Source organism: Stomoxys calcitrans, chromosome 1 (genome assembly GCF_963082655.1).
Source record: "Stomoxys calcitrans chromosome 1, idStoCalc2.1, whole genome shotgun sequence".
In the NCBI taxonomy this organism is placed as follows: Eukaryota; Metazoa; Arthropoda; class Insecta; order Diptera; family Muscidae; genus Stomoxys; species Stomoxys calcitrans.
In genome coordinates, this window is record NC_081552.1 from 5368136 (window position 1) to 5389972 (window position 21837).

The following is a 21837-nucleotide window of genomic DNA, read 5'->3' on the forward strand; positions in this document are numbered from 1 at the left end:
TCATCTCATTGAGAGATCTGCGACAGTCGATGGGTTTTAAGGGCTGCCGCCTCAGTGTGTAACACACTGCTACAACAACAGCAACCACTTCTTTAGTTAAAAAAATCTTCACTTGATACACACTGCAGTGGTCGGGTCACCTTCTCCAAGTTTATCAGAGTACACCCCAAAGCCCAGCTGGTTTTTTAGTTGGAAACCATCCGTATGGAAGTCTATCCGTATAGAAGTCTATCTATCAATGATAGTGGTACAATCTGCTGAGGCAGAGTATAATTCACACTGCCTGGACATTGTATCAAGGATAACACAGTATCTGTAGGCGCCGCATGAACAAAAAGAAAAATGCTACCTAATATCCTGACATCAGTGGTCGCAGCAATTAGCCACGATGTTCAGAGGCATTAGGTGTAGCATTCAGTGCATCTGATGGGGACTGTTATCCGGCTGAGTATTGAGCAGTAGATGGATTTCTAAAGTACCGTCCACCAGATCACAACATCATATAGCATTATAGGTCCGCCGCATTACATCCGGTTTAAACCCCCCAACTTTTGCCAATAACACTTTTGCAGGTGTAGAGGGCAAGAATTGTCTTTGCAAAATGTTGGATTTTAGTTCAATTTGCTGTCTAGCAGAACACTCACAAATGCTACCATTGTGTGTTCCTTAACAGCGAGAGAACCCTGTATGCAGGCGACTAGGTCGTGAAGGGCTGTTTCCGTGGACTTGCCCTTACCATATGCACTCTGCTGCCGAGACAGGCGATCTGCAGGGATTGTTGCCCTAAGATATATTTCTTTCAACCTCTCTGACTAATAGGACGAACATCTTTGGGGTAAAGATATCCCATATACGACATGCCGGTACAGGCAGAGTATATCTCTTCAAGCCAAGGAGCCAGTCTGTCGGACACAGCTTGTAATACAACCGGTTATACAACATTAGTGCCTGGCGACTTAAACGAATCAAAACTTTTTACAGCCCAAAGGATTTTCGACGCAGACACAATTTTCAGACGAATGCATATCAGTGACAACCTCTTCGGGTGCCACGTTATCCGTTGAAGAGTTTCCAGGGAAATTGGTATCAACGAATAGTTCTAGTCTCTCTGACATATAATAAATGTCATTTAACCTAACCTTTAATTAAAAGCCAATAGTGAATTCCTACGCCTGTGTCCAATGTATAATTTTTTTTTTATTTTGAACTCATGCCACACGGTCCCTCTAAAGAGGGCCCCTTTCTAATCCTACTGTTTTCAATGTGATTGTATTTATTATCCTTTGTTTTACTAGTTGAGTTCCCATGTTTCATGACTGAGTGAAGTTGTTTTTTGTTTTATTCACAAAAACAGCCTGACCTCATTACTTCACAACTTCAATCTGCAAAAAAGGAGGACACCCATTTGTTTGTAGTTTTTTGTTTTTACTTCTTTCACTTTCATACATTTTCTGAAGTTTTGTTTCTCGATTTGTGGTTTTTTTGGGGGTTCGAATAAGAAATGGCTATAATTAGCCTACAATAGGTAGCTTGGTGAACGTTTTGTTGTATACATTTTTGGTATTATATAATTTATGTGTGAATGTCGGCTGGTCCGTCTGTTCGATCATACATATCAGCGTGTGTGCTAATTTGTATTTTAAAGGTTTTGGGAGCAAGGTTAACATGTTGGGACTGGTACCGGTGACGCAGCCGCTGGTACCAATAACTCTGCTCATGCTGAAGATGATGGTATTAATTTGCTTGGGGCGAAGTTTAGTTGTATTTCTTGTCTTTTGTCTGCTGATGGTGGGTATTTGGTTTGGGAAATAAATAAATGAAGACGAAACTGGTCGGTGAACCGGTTGCCTGGTTGGCAGTAGGCTCACTCACTTGCTCACTTTAATTGGCACATCATCTTTTAGTTGATTGCTAAATGCAATTAATCCATATGTGTCGTGAAACGGTCAGTCACTTGTTTTCAGTACGAACATACATGCATTTCTGTGTGTCCGTCCGTATTGTATGACCCGCATTTTGTGGCAGTTGCATGTGTGCCCATATGTATGAATGTGGCGGCATGCCCATTTTTTTTTTTATAAAATACCACATATGCACCTAGCAATGCACTGCACAGCACACATAGCATATGCAAAACAACTTTTTCCCTTGTTTTTGTGAATGCATTTGTTTTTTGTCTTTTTCATATTGAGTTGCAAAATTTGGGTTTCATATTTGTTGTTATGCCAACAACAACAACAACAACAACTCGATTTTCATGTATCCAAAATGCAGTGACAAATTCCATAGTAAGAAGTATCAAAAAACAAACATCTCGAAATGTTGACATCATTTTTCTCTTAGCGCTTAATACCGTTCTTCAGGGCACGTATGTAGCTTTTTTTAAACCACTTTGCAAACTTTATAATTTTTTTTTTTTAATTTTCTTCAGGTGTCGAAAGTCAAAGTTCCCTTGTTATGTTTTTACTACAACGAAATTGTTGTGAATTACCTTCAAAGGCTTGACTTTTGGCATTATATTTAATTTTGGGCATTAATATGGGCATTATTTTAATTTTGTCCTTGACTTACCGCAAGAGTTTTCATCTGAGCCATCTCCGCAATCCTTTTCGCCGTTACAGAAGAGTCCACGTTCGATACAGTTGCCATCACCGCAAGCCAGAAAACCATCCTGACACAAAGGCTCATCGGTGTGCAGCAAGGGCTTGACGCGACGTTCCTTGTTCTTGGATTTACAATTCTTTACGGATTCCTTCCAATCACAAGTTTGCTTTTCAATATCGAAATACAAACCGGCTGGGCAACGGATGGCTTGGAGACCCTGAAATGAAACAATTGAAGAAAACAATTTTCAGAAAATCACATCATTTCAATTAATATGGCGCAGAAGTCCGCAGATGTCCGCCAAACGCGTAAAATCAGAAAACATTTCAGAGGTGGTTATCCCCTTACTAATTCTGGCTACATTTGTGAGGTACCCTGCCATGTTAAAACTTCTCCACCAAGTTGTGTCGAAGGAGGTCCTTTCTCATTGAGCTTCAACTTTAATCGGACTACACCTATGGATGTGAGAGAAGTATCCGTTTGTCCTTAATGGAATGTTCATGGAAAATTTAAGTTTGTAGGGCAATATGCTGTCACTGTTGGTAACTATACAGTTTATGCAGATTTGGTAAACTAGCTATTTCTAACAATTGCATTAGCGGTTATATTCAGAATTTGAAAAAAATAAACTAAAATCAACAGTCTTGAACTCTTTGAGGAGTTTTTGTTGCTTGGCTTTTCTATTGGAAATAAAAAAAATCCAACAACATATGAAATAATTTGTGGCCAAAATAAAAAGAAGCGCAAAAACAAATGAATGCACAAACAGCATGTCGAGAAATATGTAGCTGCAATATGCTCATATTGAAAGGTTATTCTATGGCAATCGAAGATGGTCTGCATAACAAGTCTTGGCTCTGTGTGTGTTGCCGATGCTAGATGTCTTTTTCAGGATATGTTGTCTGTTGGATTTTAATTTCTTTCTTACTGCGCTATAAGAAAAAGTTAACCAGTAAGACCCAACGTTTCATTCGAAAGGCATGCTTCTACCATTGCACAGCTCACTGATTATTGAGTGGGTGGAAGCATGTCACCTTTTGTGGCAAAGCCATCCGACGAGGATCCGAGGATCGCGATTATGGTAACCTGACCACTACATATGCACACCACTGTGAGCCTTGACTGTTAAAAAGTTGGTTTTGCTGGTTTGCTTTTCCATTCGAAATAGAAGCAAAACAAAGAAATCAATCGGTCCAAGCTGGAAGGAGGTAAATCCAACAACAAAAGAAATGAAATTGTGACCACAACAAAAAGTAGCGCAAAGACTAATAAAATAAAATAAAATCGACTTAGAATGTCAAGACGATCAAGAATATACTCGTATATACTTTATTGGGTCTCAGATACATACTTCGATGTGTTGCAAACGGAATGACGACATTAGTTTACACCCATCCTATGGTAGCACGATTGTTGGAAGTCATAACAGAACACTACGTGCAGAATTTCAGCCAAATCGTATAAATATTGCGACTTCCAGGGATTCAAGAAGTCAAATCTGGAAAACGGTTTGTATGGGAGCTTTATCCAAATCTAAAAGCATCCCCTGTTCCTTAATGGAATGTTCATGGGAAATTTAGTAGTAGTACAAACGGAATGACTAGATAGGTGTACCCCCATCCAATGGTGGTGGGTATAGTAAAATTCGACATCTAGAGAACGGTTGGCCTGCAATTTGGTGCGTTAAGTACATTTACAATGTTTATGCCCACACCCAACTTTCCGAACTTCTCCCATATCAATAAGTGAATGAACGGCGTGAAATGTTGCCAGCATTAGGAGGGGATAACCACCGCTGAAAAGTATTATCTGATGTTCTCGCCAGGATTCGAACCCACGCGTTCAGCGTCATAGGCGGGCATGTGGAACATCTGCGTTACGGTGACCTCCATTTTTTAATAAATATATACAGCTCCTATAACCAATTTTCAGTTTTCACTTTTTGGGTTCTAAGAGCCTTAATTACATCCGTATTGAATAAAAAAAATAAGCAGATCTACCTATCTCTGGGTTTATCTTTTGTAATCACACTGCTGCTCGTGCCGCCTTCATTATATTTCGATGAAATTCTTCTACAGGCGCCCATCAGTGATTTTTGCGACACAGCTCGCATTCTAATCGATATCTTTATCAAGCTCTTTGAATGACTTTTTCAAATATACAATATATATGCTATATTGTTATTGTTATTGACCGATATGGAACGTACTTGTCATGCCGTACAAGCCATAGAAAAATATCACCTCCAAAATAGATATCGGTTTGTATGGCAGCTATATCAGGTTATGAACCGATTTTGACCACTCGACATAGTTGTTGGGAGTCATTTCAAAACGACATATGCAAAATTTCTGCCAAACTGGATGCTCCGTCTAGTGCTCAAGAAGTTAAATCAGGAGATAAATTTTTATAACCGCTATAGCAGGTTATAGACTGATTTGGACCACACTTAGGACAGTTGTTTCCAACAACAACCGAAAAAGACATGTGCAAAAGTTCAAACAAATCGGATAAGAATTGCGCCCTCTGAAAGCTGAAGAAATCTAATCGAGAGATCGGTTTATATGGTAGCTATATCAGGATATGGACTGATTTAGACCATGCTTGAAACATGTGTTTGATGTCATTATAAAACGCAATGTTTCTGCCAAATCGGATAAGAATTGCGCTCTCTAGAAGCTCAAGAAGTCAAGACCCAAGATCGGTTTATATGGTAGCTATATCAAAGCAAGGACCGATGAGGCCCAATAACAATCCCAACCGACCTACACCAATAAAAAGTATTTATGAAAGAAAGCATGCTAACTCCTTCGAAAGTTAGCATGCTTTCTTCAAATAGACGGACGGGCATGGCTAGATCGACTTAAAATGTCATGACGATCAAGAATAAACATACTTTAGACGAATATGTCGAGGTGTTACAAACAGAAATTAGTTTACCCCCATCCTATGGTGGAGGGTATAACTAGGAAATCCGGGGGATTGGACATTGACGATTTAAGGCTATTTACCCTTAGAATGGGGGTATACTAATCTGGTCATTCCGTTTTTATTACCTCGGCATATTGTTCGGCAATCTTATAAGGTGTATATATTTTTGATAGTCTCAATATAGCCATGACCGTCTGTCATAATCACGATAGCGGTCGAACGCTTTAAGTTAGCCGCTTCCAATTTTGCACAGATTTTTCTTATATAGGTCGTTGAGGATTGTAAGTAGGGGCTCAAGAATTCAAGTCGAAGGACCACTTTATATGGAAGCTGCTACTATATCCGAATAATATATCCGATAAGACCCATTTGCAATCCTCAATGACGACCTTCATAAGAAGAATAATTATCCGATTTGGCTGAATTTTGCACATAGTGTTCATATAGAACACTTGCAACATTCGGGCAAAGTATGGAACAAATCGGTGTATAACCTGATATAGCTCCCATATTAACCTATCTCCCGATTTAAAGTCTTGGGCCCCTGGAAGCTCAATTTTTGCAAGATTTGATTAAAATTTTGCACATAGTGTTTTTTCATTACTTCCAACAACGGTGCCTAGTACGATTCAAATAGGTTTAAGACCTGATATAACTCCCATATAAACCGATCTCCCGTTTCGCCTTCTACCGCTCCTAGCAGCTTCAATTTTGTCCTGGTTTGGCAGAAATTTGATGCGTAAATTAAACGTATGCCCTCCAACAACGTTGATAATTATGTGTAAATTTTAAGTAGAATCCATGGTGGGGCCGAACTTGGCCCGTTTTTACTTCTTCAATATCCATATGTATGAAATATTTTGGTATATCTATTAGGATATACCCCTATATTGATATACCCATTATATAAAGTTGACGTCCACATAAAGTTCACGGAAGATTTATGATGGTGGGTGTCCAAAGTGTCCATGGGTCGAATTTCTTGTGAGCTACACATATTCGGCCGTATTCACAAACTTCATACATAGTTTTGAAATAGGTTTATTTGACATATTTCCTTTATAGAGCTGTCAAATAAACCTATTTTAGGGCTTTATTAAGTTTTGTGTATAAGACCGATTATATTTTCCATTTTTATTTTAGATATTTTGAAATTTCTTTAGTCAAATATTTCATTATACCCTAAATCAAGCGCCCCAGTAGCCAATTTGTAAGTGGGCTTGGATTCCCGTTGGCTTTGTCTAAGCGTGTTTAAACGACTGTCTTTCTTATCTCACCTAGTACATATGTAAAGACTACACTGTCATCATTTTCTTCGAAATATTTAATTAGACTCCATGATATTCTGGGTTGATTTGGTAAAGTCCGTCTGTTAAAATTCATGATTGGATATGATTTTCAATGTTCGTGCCATGCTTGAAGTTTGAACCGTTCTATGACCATCTAAAACCAATTTCCCGTTTTGACTTTTTGACCATCTGAAGGGCGCAATATGGCTAGTTATAAATTCCAATATCAGTGCCCTGCATAGTGTAAACCCGAAATAAAGGGTGATTTTTTAGCTGTTATCCTTTTGGCAACACTGGTTTAAACAGCTCACGTAGGTTTCGTGTTTTGATTTATTGTCAAACATCTTCAGTTTGATCTATAATTTAACCTTGAATCGTCTTTCAAACGAGGAACGCTTGCAGTTATAGAATTTTATTATGAAAATGCACTCATTGATATGTGGGAAGTTTGCCCCCGTTCCTTAGCGCAAAATTCACATTTGCATTAGCAAAATAAAAAAAAGTGCCTGTTAAACCAGTTCAATTTGCATTCATCGACGAAGCTCATTTTTGTCTCAATGGGTACGTAAATAATCAAAATTGTTGATTTTGGAGTGAAGACAAGCTCGCTTCAATGTTTGAAGTAACATGCCAAAATTCGATTAAGCGGATGGACCATTTGAGGTGTAGTCACGGTCAACATTTGCATGAAATAATCTTCAAACTCTAAATTATATGAACCGTTCTATCGATTCAAATAAAGATTTCATGCATTTTTCTGAATTTTATGTGTTTTTTTTTTTTGAAAAACTTTCCTATGGTCCTTTAAAAATCACCCTTTAGTTCCCATATAAACACAGCGAATTTACAATTGCACAACAACAACAAAAAAATGGTGATGAACTGTTTTTAAGATCTTCAATAATTCTGCCTTCAAAAAACGTTCTCCAGGGAACTTAAGAAACGTGATCACACATGGTCTGGTCTAAAATCAGCAGACAGTGTTTGCTGATATTAAATTAAAATTAATTTAAAAGAATCCATATAAAATTTGTTTGACTTCTGAATAACAATTGAGGCATTTGCTATATGTTAACAAAAAAAAATTGCCAATTTTTGGCGTTCATTTTTTATTTGAAAGTATAAATATAATGGTAGTAGTTATTTTGTCTGCTGTTATTAAATTCGTTCAGAAATTGTAAAAAATTCATTACAAGCTTATAAAAGATGGAATATAAAACGTGTTGAATTATTTATGGCATTTTAAATCCTTTCTGTAACCTTTTACTATTTTAAAAAATGCAGAAAATGTTTGCTGTTTTAGCACAAAATAACTGCATTTCCATTTTCAACAGACTTTCTGCTGTTATAGCAAATATTTTTGCTGTTTTAACCAACAAATTTCTATGGTTTTGGTTTTTTTGTTTTCTTTCTTACTTACCGATGAGGTACATTGAATGACATCACGACAGTTATCACCTTCACCGGCTACCAAGCGAAACCATTCACCGGCATCTTTGTCTTTACACAACTCCTTTTCGAAAGATTCCTCTTTCTTGGGCTCTTCGGTGCTGGCTTGACGTTTCACACGATCATAGGTGGTGGCCGATGCTAAAAACGAACGAAAGAGAAATAGAAAAAATAAGCAATTAATTACCATACACATACACACATACATGCAAAGGAAACAAAAAGGGAAAACTGAAAATAGTTGGCAATAGTTGAGAATTGTTTTTCTGACCTAAAGGCCTAAAGCCTAAAGGTGAATGACAAGCTTCGAACGGAAATTTGCATTTAGCCTGACTGACTGGCTAAGTTGGGAATATTTTTGCGATTGTTGTTGTTGTTATTATTGTGTTTTTCACCTCAAACGCCAAACGCCAAACGCCACATTAATTATTGTCTTTAGAGTTTGTAGTTTTTCCAAATTATGGGTCTTTAAAAGTAGGTTTTTAGTTACAAACAAATGCCATTTGGGATGGTTGACGTCAACGGCGACTGGCTTGCCGCCCCATGTGGCACAAGTGGCACAAATTCTACACACACCTATGCAGGCTGGCTTTCGAACATAGTTGAGCGAACTAAAGTTACGTTACGTTTACTTCCTGTTCAGACGGCATTCATTGCAATTGACCATATTTGCCAGAAATGGTAGCAAAAATTTAAGGCTTTTTGGCTGACTGACTCAGTGTGTGCCCAAATGTAGCAAATGCAGACATCAAATGCAACACCAATGGATTCGTCATACGTACGCTACCCTATGCATGGCTCAATTAAAATGCTATTTATCAAATTAAGCAATAATTAGATTGTTAAACAAAAACAAAATGTTATTCAATTATGTGCAACAACAACAACAAACAACAACATAATGCTTTGACATTTCGTTTGTTTGTGAAAACAAAACCCCATAAGAATTCCATTTCAATCGCTTGGCAGCTATGGCAGCAGGTGGGCAACAACAATAATTGCTCCTCTTTAATGCACATGCGCAGCCAGCCTGGCTGAGTCTTGAATACAATGGATGGTTGAATCTGGTCTGATTGGGATAAGGCAGATTTGCATAAACGTTAAATTATTCCCAGTCGCATGCATGGCCTGGCATGGTTATAAAAAACTACAACACCTCATGGTTGCCATTGGGTTGTTGCGTTTTTCAATATATTGCTGTCATTAATTCGATTTGAAGTACTACTAAGAGTAAGTGTTAAATGAAACAATTGCTATTGACCGTTTGCTGCAGCAACCAAGTATCCGTCCATGCGGTCATTTGGCCATTTGGCCAAGATCCAATGCAGTTTGCCTTATGAAGTTTTTATTTATGGAGTCACCACTTGGGTTGTTGGGGGCTGCCAAGTGCTTTGTTTTTCTAATTGCCTTAAACTATTTAAGGAATGTGTAATACTTTGAATGGCATGAGTTGGCCTCTTATTTTTTTTCTTCGATCAGTTTCTGGTTTTTTTTTCTAAATTTCTTATGAAAATCACTTTGACATTATTGGCTGACTAGGTGGCTGTCGAACTGGCTGTCTCTACCCCCCAGATGGCATGAAAAGTAAGATTTATGTCTATACAGTAAAAAAGCGCACCTCAATGGTGCATGACTTTGGAGCTGTTGGCGATGGCGCTGTTGCTATTGCCGTTTACAGCCTCCTCTCTTGTGTCTCAAATGTCAAAGGTGTTTATTATTTCTTTTTCTTTTCCAATGTTTCTTTTTGTTGTTGTTGTTGTCTATATAAATATTTTTTTCATTAGTGTAATTTATTTGAAATTACTTCAAAGTTACTTTTGTTTCCAAGAGATTATGTAAACAAATCTGGGTACCTTCTCGCTCATACATACTCGTATGCATCATGCCCAGAGCCCACCATTTACTTTTCGTCAACACATTTGTCGTATCAGTTGGTTTTTTGTCGTTTTTGGTTTTTGTTTTACTCATTTTTTGTTTTTTTGGTAGACTTCAAGCCTTTAGGTATAAAGTTATGGTTTTCATTTCAGCTATTTCATTGTAAATATTTTTTTATTTATTTGGTTTTTTTTTCTGATACCAAGCGTTGGCAAAAAAACGAAAGTTGTTTTTAAAACCACATTTTTGGGCTACCAAATCTCCCCTTACGCTGTAGAAGGCTAAAATCCGATTTTTGTATGTCGCATTCGTTGTGCCGTTTTGGCTGTTTTTCGTTTATTTTGCAACCAAGGTGAAGCACTTTTCTTTTCATTTTTTTCGGCCACCCCTGACAAAGACAATGAATTCGAATTTCCTTTAATAAATCCTTTGGCTGAGAAAGGTCAAAAAGAGGGGGTCTGTCAGCAATAAACAGTCCAAAACGAAAATTCATATCCGGTAGAAGGTTTTCCCAAGTGCACAACGTTATTTATTTTTCAGTGGCAAATGGACTTTGAATTTTTGGCCACCGTTTCTTAGTATGTTCTGTATTAGTGAGAAAATTTCTAGAATGTTGTTTTCTTATTCATCTAGGTGGATTGGGATTATAAATAAGCCATATCGACTTGATTTGACATCTTGAGCCTTTAGGAGGAGCAGTTATTTTCCAATGTCTCTGAAATTCTGCTCGTGGTGTTTTGTAAAGAACTGCAATATTCATGCTAAGTATGGCCCACCTCGGCTGATTTACTTGATAAAAAGCTCCCCTATAAATCATTGCCCACTTCGACTTCCTAAAATTCATATATGGCGCAGTTCTTGTCTGATTGCTATTGAATTTCGGTTAATTTACTGATATAGCTCTTTTACGAACTTCTTGAACTCCTACAAGCAAAAAAAGTAATCAAACGTTTGCAATATCTTTACCACAATCAAATCTGTTTAATTGGGGAAGACATACAGATTAAGTGCGAGGTAGCCACTGCGGATAGGAGCAGCTCATACCATCGTGGTATAAACGAGGCAACGATAGAAAACTTGGAAGAGGTTTCCGATTGGATAACTAAGACGACACTTGAGCTCGATTACGAGGCACTGCTGCCAGCGGCTCAAACTTGGATTGACGGAACCCTTGTATTGCTTCTGGAAGATCTTGTCACACGGATGGAACAAGGCTAGAGGACAGAGTGGGCCTGGGGGTCTACATTCAGAACCCAGGGACTGGGATCTGTTTTAGACTGCCTGACCATAATACGGTCCTGCAGGCGGAGATCCGGGCGATCACGGAATGCGTGAGATGGTGTGGTGTGAATATCTTTACAGACAGTCAAATGACCATAAGGGCAATAACAACAAGTTCGATAAGGTCACGAACAGTCTTTCTGTGTAAGAAGCAGATCAACGCCTTCTCTGAGCATGGCAAAACCGCATCGTTTAGGTGCCGCACCATATCGGAGTAAGGGGGAATGAAAGGACAGACGATTTGGCGGTGAAGACCAGAGGACTGCCGTCAATAAACTCGGCTAATCCGAAGACTTTCAGGTCGACGCAGTCCGAGCCTAGGGTGTGGGCAACTCAAGCGCATGTAATACTGTGGAACAGCGAAATAGTCGTTAGAACGGCGAAAATCCTATGGGGCGATCCAGATCGTGAGAAGACAAGGCTATTACTGAAAGGAAGTAAGAAGGAGGTCAATAGTTTTAGGTATCATAACCGAACGCATAGGATTACGAGCATGTGTAGGGCATGTGGGTAAGATGATGAGCCGTTGGACCATTTCCTATGTCATTGTCCGGCTTTTGTGACACAATACCACCATCAACCAAATTAGGGGCTTGGCATGGAAAACTGTTAAGGATTTTGTAAGTAACATGGATTTCCAAACTAAGATTTTCTTTTTCGAGGTTACTTTTTTAGTATTTAGAGCGCACATCAAGCCGATTACTGGTCCATAGTGGCATGGGTCGGATTAATATCCGCAACCTCTTTTCAACTTAACCTAACCATTGAGGAAGTAATATTTTTATGGAATGTTCCTGCGTTGCATTACTATTTTGGTGGTAACTGTACAATATGTCCCTCCACTATTGAACTTTGAGTGTGTTGTGAAGTTGCCACATGTTGATGTGGCACTTTGGTTGTGAAAGAATTCAAAACTTCTTTTAAGACAAAAGTGCTTCGTTTACAGTAAAAGACAATTTGTTAGAAGAAAAGATGATTCTTTTGGTTTCTTTATATCCTGTGTCTCTTCCATTTGACAGAGAGTGTAGCTAAAATAGGCTTTTTTCATTTTTTTTTTCATTGGGTAAAGCCAAGTCTGTCATCAGTCATTGTTGGGAGTTTCGCGGTAGTGGGCGGCTATAAACTAGGAAAGTGAAAATATTTTACTTAAGGTGAAGGAAATGCACGTATTTGCAATAAAACAAATAAGTAACTTAGCACCAAACGGCGCCAGGCTGGAGGCAATAAAAATGTCTACAGCGCTATAAAGAAATGTCCATCCCTTGTATTCGTCACACATTCTTGCGCTTTTGTCATACATAAAGTCCCATTGTTTTCGGTAAAAGTAGTTGACGTGTCGAAAAATTCGTTTCGTTTTGGGTTCTATTATGATTTCTCATAACCATATCATGTCTTACCCTTCTCGGTAAATAACCTAATACAGGGTGCGCCAGAGAAACTTGCTTATTTGAAAGGTCAATAAAAGCAAAAGATCATGAGTAATTGTTTTATTTGTGTTTTTTTTATGTTAGGAATACAATATCCGAAGATTTTTTGTTTTTTTTTAATGCAGTCTTGAAAATTACTTCGGGTAAATGGCGACCCCCATTGCCGTCGCGAATGTTGTTCTTGAGATGTGCTATGGTCCGTTGTCGTGTTCTTTTCCCGATATCTCTTTTTATGCAAACAAAGGACAAAAAAAGTTTTGCTATAATATTGGAGCTATATTAAGTTATGGTCCGATTTAGACCATAATTGAAATAAATGTTGGAGACCATAGCCGAAGTAATTGTGTAAAATTTCAGCCAATTTGAGTAAGAATTGCGCTCTTTATGGTCCCAATCGCGAGATCGGTTTATATGGGAGCTGTATCAGGCTATAGACCGATTCGAACCATATTTGACACGTATGTTGAAGGTCATGGGAGAAGCCGTTGTACAAAATTTCATCCAAATCGGATAATGATTACGCCCTCTGGAGGCTGAAGAAGTCAAGATCCCAGATCGGTTTAAATGTCAGCTATATCAGGTTATGGCCCGATTTCAAGCATACTCGTCACAGTTGTTGGAAGTCATAATGAAACACCTCATGCAAATGTCAAAATGTCAAATCGGATAAGAATTGTGCCCTCTAGTGGCTCAAGAAGTCAAGATCCAAGATCGGTTTATATGGCAGCTATATGAAAACATGGACCGATATAACCCATTTACAATCCCGACCGACCATCAAGAATATATATAATTTATGGGGTCTTTGACGAATATTTTGAGGAGTTACCAACAGAATGACGAAGTTAGTATACCCCCACCCCCATGGTGGAGGGTATAAAAAGGAATCGCACGGACTGGAGAGTGGGCCGGCCTTTGGAGATCGCCTCTGAGAGAGATGCAGCGGTCGGGGAAATGTTCTCGCAACAAATTCATTAAGTCTCGTGCTGTATGTGCTGCGGCTTTATGTTGCTGTAGCGAGCTGCATTCACGGCAACTGCGCGCCCGTTTTCATTAAACACCAGACAGTAACTCGTTTACAATTAAATGGTTTTTGGTGAAATTCACGCGAATTTACATCACTTCATTAAGGCATGGTTTTCATGTGGATGGCATGATGGCAACTAACTGGAGAGAGAAACAAACTTGGGGACTTCGCTCTCTTGACCCCCTCCCCTCCCAACTCATTTCTCGGGAGGTTTTTCAAATAAGTAAGCTTCTCTGGAGTACCCTGTACATTTACCTTCAATATAAGGCCATGTTCCGATTTGACTTAATGAACACCTGGAATTCGTAATGCTAATGCAAATCGCATAACTCTACACTACAACCTGGTTATCTTCATTTACTTCCACGTTGTGCTAGAATATGCAACTTTGATAAAAATCTTCTAAATATATTTGTTAAGATTCAAGGAAATGTTCAAAACCTTGCGGCAATGGTCCATACTAACTGAACTGGATACTGCAAGCTGTTGGATATCGAGATGCTCATGGCCATTAGCAAAGATACTCATACGCAATTGTCTTCGGAGTCAAGAAGGGGTTCTGTACGGCAAAAGAGTGAGAAGCTCCCGAAAAGATTCTAAAGTCAAGGTTGGAGCGGGATCCACACCCAAAGAAGACAATGTTCCGTGTAGAGAGAATGCTTGGGCAGAATCAGATGATTGAGAAGAATTAAGGGCACGACAGCAAAAAAGTTGGTCGTTCTTTTTGACAACGACAGGCTTTGCCAATGCCTTCAGAACTGCTCTCCAATATGAGATAATAAGAGATTCTTCAGCAACCTTTATATTCACTAGAACTTGTGCCAAGGGATGACCATATTTGCCTCTCGCTGTAAAATCAAAGGAGTTGCGTCGAGGCCAAGGTGCAATGACAAACTGTTCGATTGGTGGGAGGAGGTTTAAAGATTATAGCAAACAGTACGTAATCATCGTTGTTATTGGACTACCCATCCAAAGATTGCTTTTGAGCATCTTTTATGACATTCCCGATGTGTCCAATATTAAGTACGAGGTTTATGGATTACCATAATGTTTCGAAAAATTGAGTCCACACAATAGGCTACCGCAAGAGCTCATCAATGAAGAAGCAAGGTTTAGAGATGTATAGACCATATCAAAAGAAGCCCCTAGATGATATTGCCAGACAGGTTTTAAAGTAGAATAAGGCCGGCAAACACATGGAGATCAGCGAAAGTGAAGGCAAGAGGAAAGAATCGAAGTAGGAGCTAAATTAGGAATCTAGCCTATGGTCAACTATATAGTTAATTTTGTTGTGATCCTATGCTCGTCGTAGGTGTAAAGAAAATTAATAATAAGTGTTGTAGTGTCAATTCCACGAAATTTTAGAGTCCATTTATGATAAGTGTCTAAGTTGAAAGATTTTTTTGGAGTTTTTCTATCTTTGTGACAGGCAAATAGTTCCTCCCCTAGTTTTGTTTATGTAGACCAAATGATTTGTACCGAATTATCAACTATGGTGGTATGATTATCCCACTTTAAAAGTTGAAGTTTGTATTTTAATGTTCTTGGGACCAAATATCCAGAACAGCGGTACTCATCCAAGTGATTGAAGACCATTCACAAATGTTTTGTGAAAATTTTTATGTGTCTAATATAGAGGGTTTTATAAAAGGGACTTGACATCTTTGATTGTGAACGCACTCTTACACTAATTATCGAATTTTCACTGTCAATTTATTCAACAAACTCAACAAACTCATCGTGGTAAAGTACACCAATGAACAACGTCTGTAAATCATACAAATTTACTACCAAAATTCGGAGTCGCTTGCCGCTACTTTAAAAGCAAAATCATCTTTGGTGACGAAGCTCATTTTTGGCTTAATGGTTTCATCAATAAACAAAATATGCGTAATTGGTCAAGTGAAAATCCACAAGTGCTTCAACGACATGGCGCGGTTTGCATGCCGGCGGCGTCATTGGTCCATACCTCTCTGACGACGATACCAATCGTCACATTACCGTGAACGGACAACACATGTGGCTTTAATAGGACGGTGTCACAAGCCACACAGCACACGTTACAAAAGATTTATTAAAGAGTAAACTTGATGGTCATGATGAAGCACGAGGATTAAAAAATAACAAAATAATAAGAAAGGGGTTTACAATACTTCCGATGTTGATGAAACTTTAAATTTTTATTTAGAGAACTTTTTCATATTTTTTATTATTAAAATTTTTAAATCTCTTAATTTTTTTTTTTAATTTTGTTTCATTTTTACTTCATGTTTTAAATCATTTAGTTTTGTTTAAATTACTCAGTTTTGTTTTAACAATAGATTTTTTTGTTTTTTATTTAATTTTTTTTTTAACTTAGCTTTTTCTTTTACATTTGTATTTATTTATTACATGTTTTTATCTATATTTTAATTTATTTTATCTGTTTTGTTTTCTTTTACATTTTTCTTTTCTTTTAATCTTTTTATTTATTTCTATTATTATCTATTTATAATTTTTTATCTCTTTTTTTGTTATTTTTTAATAAATTTTATTGTTAATCTTTTTTATTTATTTTTTTCTAAAATTTTTTAATATTTTATTTATTTTATTTGTCTATGTTTGTTGTTTTTTTATTTTTTTAACTTAAGTAATTTATAAAAGCCTCAAAAAATTATAAGATTTCCTAAAAACTTCTTTTTGCTGGGAAAACTTGTTTTAGTGCTGAAAAGCGATTGAGCTCCAAACAAAGATAGTTTTTTTCCCCCATAATAACCTCAAAATAAATAATCTTTACATACTTTTTTTGACAAAATTTTATAAGTAGTCATTCAAATATTCTACTAAATGTTTTTTTCGGTCCATTTAAAACGATCTATCTATTTTCTATTAATGTGTTAAATTTTTCCAACCAACACCATCACTGATAATTGCAAATTAAAAGTTTCTCAAAGTTAGGAGTGGAAAAATTCACAAACTTCCAGCTTGATTACTTTTTGTAATTTTCTTACGAAATTTCATTGAAGAAAACTAGTTTGCAAATTGATTGCATATTTGGGGGACTTTGTAATTATAGTCAAGTTGTTGTTTTTGTTTGCCCACAATTTTCACCAAATAAGAACTTTAAATCAGACAATGAGTGGGTTGTAGGAAAATAAAAAATATTTTTGTTATGAATTTTTTTTTGGGTGACACCACTTACCTGTTGTTACAGCAACGGCTAAAACGGCAAAAACTACAAAAAGTTTTGCCATTTTTTCTAAAAATTATTTGGCTTGATATTAAACACTTGAACTATTTCTTTTTCTATGAAATATTTTTTTGCACTTAAACTTCAAGACAAAAAAAAAATTATTTATGTTTTTTTTTTGATTTTTTTCTTTTATGTATGAGAAACAATGATCTTCAGCACAAGCGCACCAGCTGCAATTTGTCCTTCCGATCGGTATCAATGTTTCATTTACACTGACACTTTCAAACGCAGCACAGTAAAATTTCTCGAACTTTTAAAAGTTAAAGAGCCAAAACCGATTTTCTTCTTCTTTTATTACAAAAAGTCGTATGCAAAAACACCAACTAAAGCACACCACAAATCAAGTCGGCGAGGTGGAATTCTCAGCATGGGCCAGCGACAGCGCTAACACAGGTCTCGTGGTGTATTCGAGCTGAAATTAAAAGCTTTTTGCCAGCTATGAGAGCCAATGAACATCCACCTGGTCGGAAAGTGAGTTACGAAGAGAGAGAGAGAACTAAACTCAAAGTCTTCTTTGTGCCTGGTTGGATATGACTTGCTACAGGTTGGTAGTTCTTGTTGTTGCTGTCGTCGTCGTCGTCGTCGTGGTCTTTCGACTTATGTTGCGTTCGAAAAATGCAAATTTAACCGAAAATCCATGAGTATCTTGTTTTAAGACGCTTCTTGGGTTGTTTTGTTTGTTTTATGGCTTTATTCAAATTCGTATTGAAAAGGTTATAAAAATTGCTTTAATGGCTGTTTCGTTGTATGAAAGACACTTGTTTACTCGGTTTCACAAAAAACCACATAACGCGACGTGCCACAGAACACGAGAGAGCGCTTTGCGCACGTCAGCAGGGTTTTTATAATCAAATGCAAGCCTTGCTGGTGAGGGGTAAAAAGTTGTTTCCACTCACACTGGGTGGTGAATTTGAGTTGAAAACAAGGGGTAATGCCAAATGAAACAAAGAAACTCACCATGGCACCACCATCACCTCACCTAAAGATCTGCTCTTGGTCGCTTGTGTATGGGAGACGGACATGAGCTCACTCTCGCATTGACTTGAAGCATAGTGGTGAATTGGGGTTTTCGAGGCGACTCTGGATTGCTGAGTAGTTGATGGGGTGATTAAGTAATGCATGTTGGGTTTATCTCTTAAGTCTTTGTTGACGTCTTCTTTGTGCAATAAAAGCTTTATTTGTGGGTTTGCTTAAACAATGATCGCTTGCAATGAGAGAAACGTAAAATAATTAAATGAGGTGTCATTTCCCCCTTTTGTTTTGTTTATGGGGGCTATGTTGCTACAGCCTGTCTGCAAGACATGCCGGGGAAAATAGACCAGCGACATACAACCGCAAAATACATTCATATCGACTTAGTGTGCAGCATAGCAAAGTACATAGAGGAAAGGCCATAAAACTCAAGCCAAATAATGACTCAAGTTATTAAGTTTTGCCTTGCATTGTAGACAAGATCTGGTATGTACGGTAGGTATAATCTAATTGCCTTTTCTGCTTTCTTAATCTATAAATTGCCAATTATATTTGCATTCAAGTATCATCGTCGTCATCAGCATCAGCAACGTTGTCTAGAGCCGCCCGCCAGCTAGTTAGCACCACTCGCTCTACATACACACATACATTCACCAGCAAGCTCACTGCTCACTGAGGACAACAACAACAATTTCTTATAAAGAGAAAAATTATTATTATCTTGTTCGTTGTTGTCGGCCGCAACCACAACGGCGACATCAACCTCCCAGTACCACCACCTACCGCCATGCGCAGCATGGACCGCAGCCACCCCGACAACAACATGTTTGTCATCATCAAATCGAAGAAGAAAAAAACTAGTTGGTTTTATAAGACGACCTTGATTTTAAATAAATCCTCAACAATTTGTGTGTGTCTTTTTTCCACTGAGCAGCCGTTGAATGTTTCTTTTTTAGTTTTTGTTTAAATATATTTTTTTGGCCATAAAAGTGTGCCATACTTTTTGACACTTTATCTCAAACAACAACTCATATTACAGAATCCCCCACCCCCCCATAAACTTCGAATGCTCCCACAAAGGTAAAAATGTGTAGTTCCATATCATTTATCTTCGAGCAACACGATGAGGCTGTTCATCTCATAGTAGGTTACATGTGCAAATGTGTGTTCATACGACGTGGTGTGTGTTTTTTTACAGTCTTGGAGTTTAGCATCAATTGAATGGACATGCTGTGATTTTGTAATCGTGTTTTTAATGTTTGACTTTTAAATTTAGGAATATATCAATATGAAACTAAACTAAGAGCCGCAATCATAGAGCCAGTTTGAGGCTCCTTTTAATTTATTGCTTTGAACTTTCTAAATAGGCTTTTAAATTGGTTTCAAAAAATAAAGCAACTGGATAATTTGCAAAGTATGTTGTACAGAAAGATTCCCTCTCAACAATAATGTTGTCATACTGTATGAGATCTGTGTTCAATACTACTTGTTCTTGCCTTTGAGCATTCATAACAACTATTGTTGTTGTTGTTGTTGTTGAGTATCACTATCCAGGAACTCTGCGACTAAGGTGGGGTGCATTCAGAGGCATCTGGGTCTGAGTCGAGTGGGTCTGGCTGGTGACGTGTGTAGTGTGGTCCTTGGTCACAATCGGGACATACATCCTGCACGTCGGCATCAATCCTTGCAATCCTTGGAGTTGAGGCAGCTGCATCTGCCCGGTCGCAATTGAGCCAAAACCACTCTGGTTTTTGGGGGGAGGTCGATTTCTTAAGGTGCAATGAGAGGCGGTCGTTCTCCAAGGACTACATTAACCCGGTAGCTATTTACCGCATCTGTTACCGTGTCCGCATGAATGTTTTCTAGACCCGCTTAATATGCCGCTTGATCTAGAGGTTATCTCTTGTAGCGCTGAACCTAACGCTCTAGATCATGTAGATTTACCTTAAGGCTTCTGGGCTTCAGGAGACAAAGATCCTACCCGTGCGAAGACATAAATACATGCCGTCTAAGCAATACCCTTTGGCCTGTTATCGCAAAGACAATCCCAATCATCATCTCCACACACCTATGGATGGATGGATACCTATCCACAAGGTAGGATCTTTGTCGCACGGGTAGGATCTTTGTCTCCTGATGGAGGTGGCCCACATGGGACCTGAGGAGACAGCCTGTAGCAGTTCGAAGATCGACAGATCTGAATATTATTTCACTGCGTGTCATAGAGCTGACGAGATCACACCGGAGCTGCATAACTTACCATAGTAGGATAGGTAAAGGTTAAACAGTGCCGGAGATATCACCCCGCCTTAAGGAACTTCCTGTTTCACTCTACGATGAGTTGAACACACAGATAATTCGCTACGAAGTGTTTCAGGCCTGGTTGGAGGGATGTGTTAGGGATGTCCTCAAAAAAAGTTTGTCGAATGGCTTCGATAGGTCCAATGCCACGAAGACCGTCCTATCACATGGCCTGGGCTGATTAAAGCGATAATGGCCCAGTATTGGAATTCAGTAAAGTGTTTTAACGAACATTGTTTAGTTAAAAAGCGTTAGCAGAAAATAAATATAATCGACATCGTTAAAATAATCTGTTTTCGCAAACGATTAGAAATTCGTTAACTAAACGATGGACTATTATTTGGTGTTTACTTTAACGAAATAAAGAACGATAAATATTATCGATGGTTTTAGAGTATTTACACCACTACTGTGGTACAGGGTATTATAACTTGGTGAATTTGTTTGTAACACCTAAAAGCAAGAAAGATAGACCCATTGATAAGTATACCGATCGACTCGGAATCAATTTCTGATTCCGTCTCTCTGTCTGTCTGTCCGTCTGTCCTTGTTAATTTGTGTACAAAGTACAGGTCGCAATTTTCATCCGATCGTCTTCAAATTTGGCGCAATCATTTTCTTGAGCCTAGAGACGAAGCCTATTGAAATTGGAAAAAATCGGTTCAGATTTAGATATAGCTTCCATATATATGTTCGTCCGATATGGACTAAAATTGCAATTACATGGTCATTTGTAAACCGATTCTCACAACATTTTACACAAGGGATTCTTTTATAAGTGTCGTCATTATTGGTGAATTTAATAGAAATCGGTTCAGATTTAGATAAAGCTCTCCTAGATATGTTTGTCCGATTTGGACTGAAATTGCAATTTTATCGTCATTTATAAACCGAGTCTCACGAAATTTTGCACGAGAGATTTTTTTATAAGTCACGACTTTGGTGAATTATTGGTGAATTTCATAGAAATCGGCTCAGATTTAGATAAAGCTCCCACATATATTTTCGTCCGATTTTGAATAATACTCAACAATTTAGTAATTTGTTAATCGATTTTCACAAACTTTGGCACGAAGGTTTCTCTGTTATAACTCTTCTGATGATTGATGAATTGCATGGAAATGTTTTCAATTTTAGATATATTGGTTGCCCAAAAAGTAATTTTCATATAGTCGGCGTTGACAAATTTTTTCACAGCTTGTGACTCTGTAATTGCATTCTTTCTTCTGTCAGTTATCAGCTGTTATTTTTAGCTTGCTTTAGAAAAAAAGTGTAAAAAAAGTATATTTGATTAAAGTTCATTCTAAGTTTTATTAAAAATGTATTTACTTTCTTTTAAAAAATCCGCAATTACTTTTTGGGCAACCCAATACAGACCATTGCTAACGCATTTATCAATCGATTTTCTCAAAATTTTGCACACCGGTAGGAACCTACCAAAAACGGTAA

General features: G+C 37.8%; 1 protein-coding gene across 1 annotated transcript in view; it reads right to left on the bottom strand.

Annotated features, from left to right (window-relative positions):
• The window catches only part of LOC106087062 (chitin deacetylase 1), a 30460-nt gene extending 12559 nt beyond the window's left edge, over positions 1–17901 (bottom strand). Inside the window, exons 1-3 of the mRNA XM_013251953.2 lie at positions 17065–17901; positions 8245–8414; positions 2572–2821 (exon numbers count right to left, since the gene is read on the bottom strand). Of these exons, the coding sequence (XP_013107407.1) occupies positions 2572–2821; positions 8245–8414; positions 17065–17116 (472 nt within the window). The 5' untranslated portion in view covers positions 17117–17901. The remainder of the gene's footprint in view (positions 1–2571; positions 2822–8244; positions 8415–17064) is intronic.
• Between the last annotated feature and the right edge of the window lie 3936 nt (positions 17902–21837).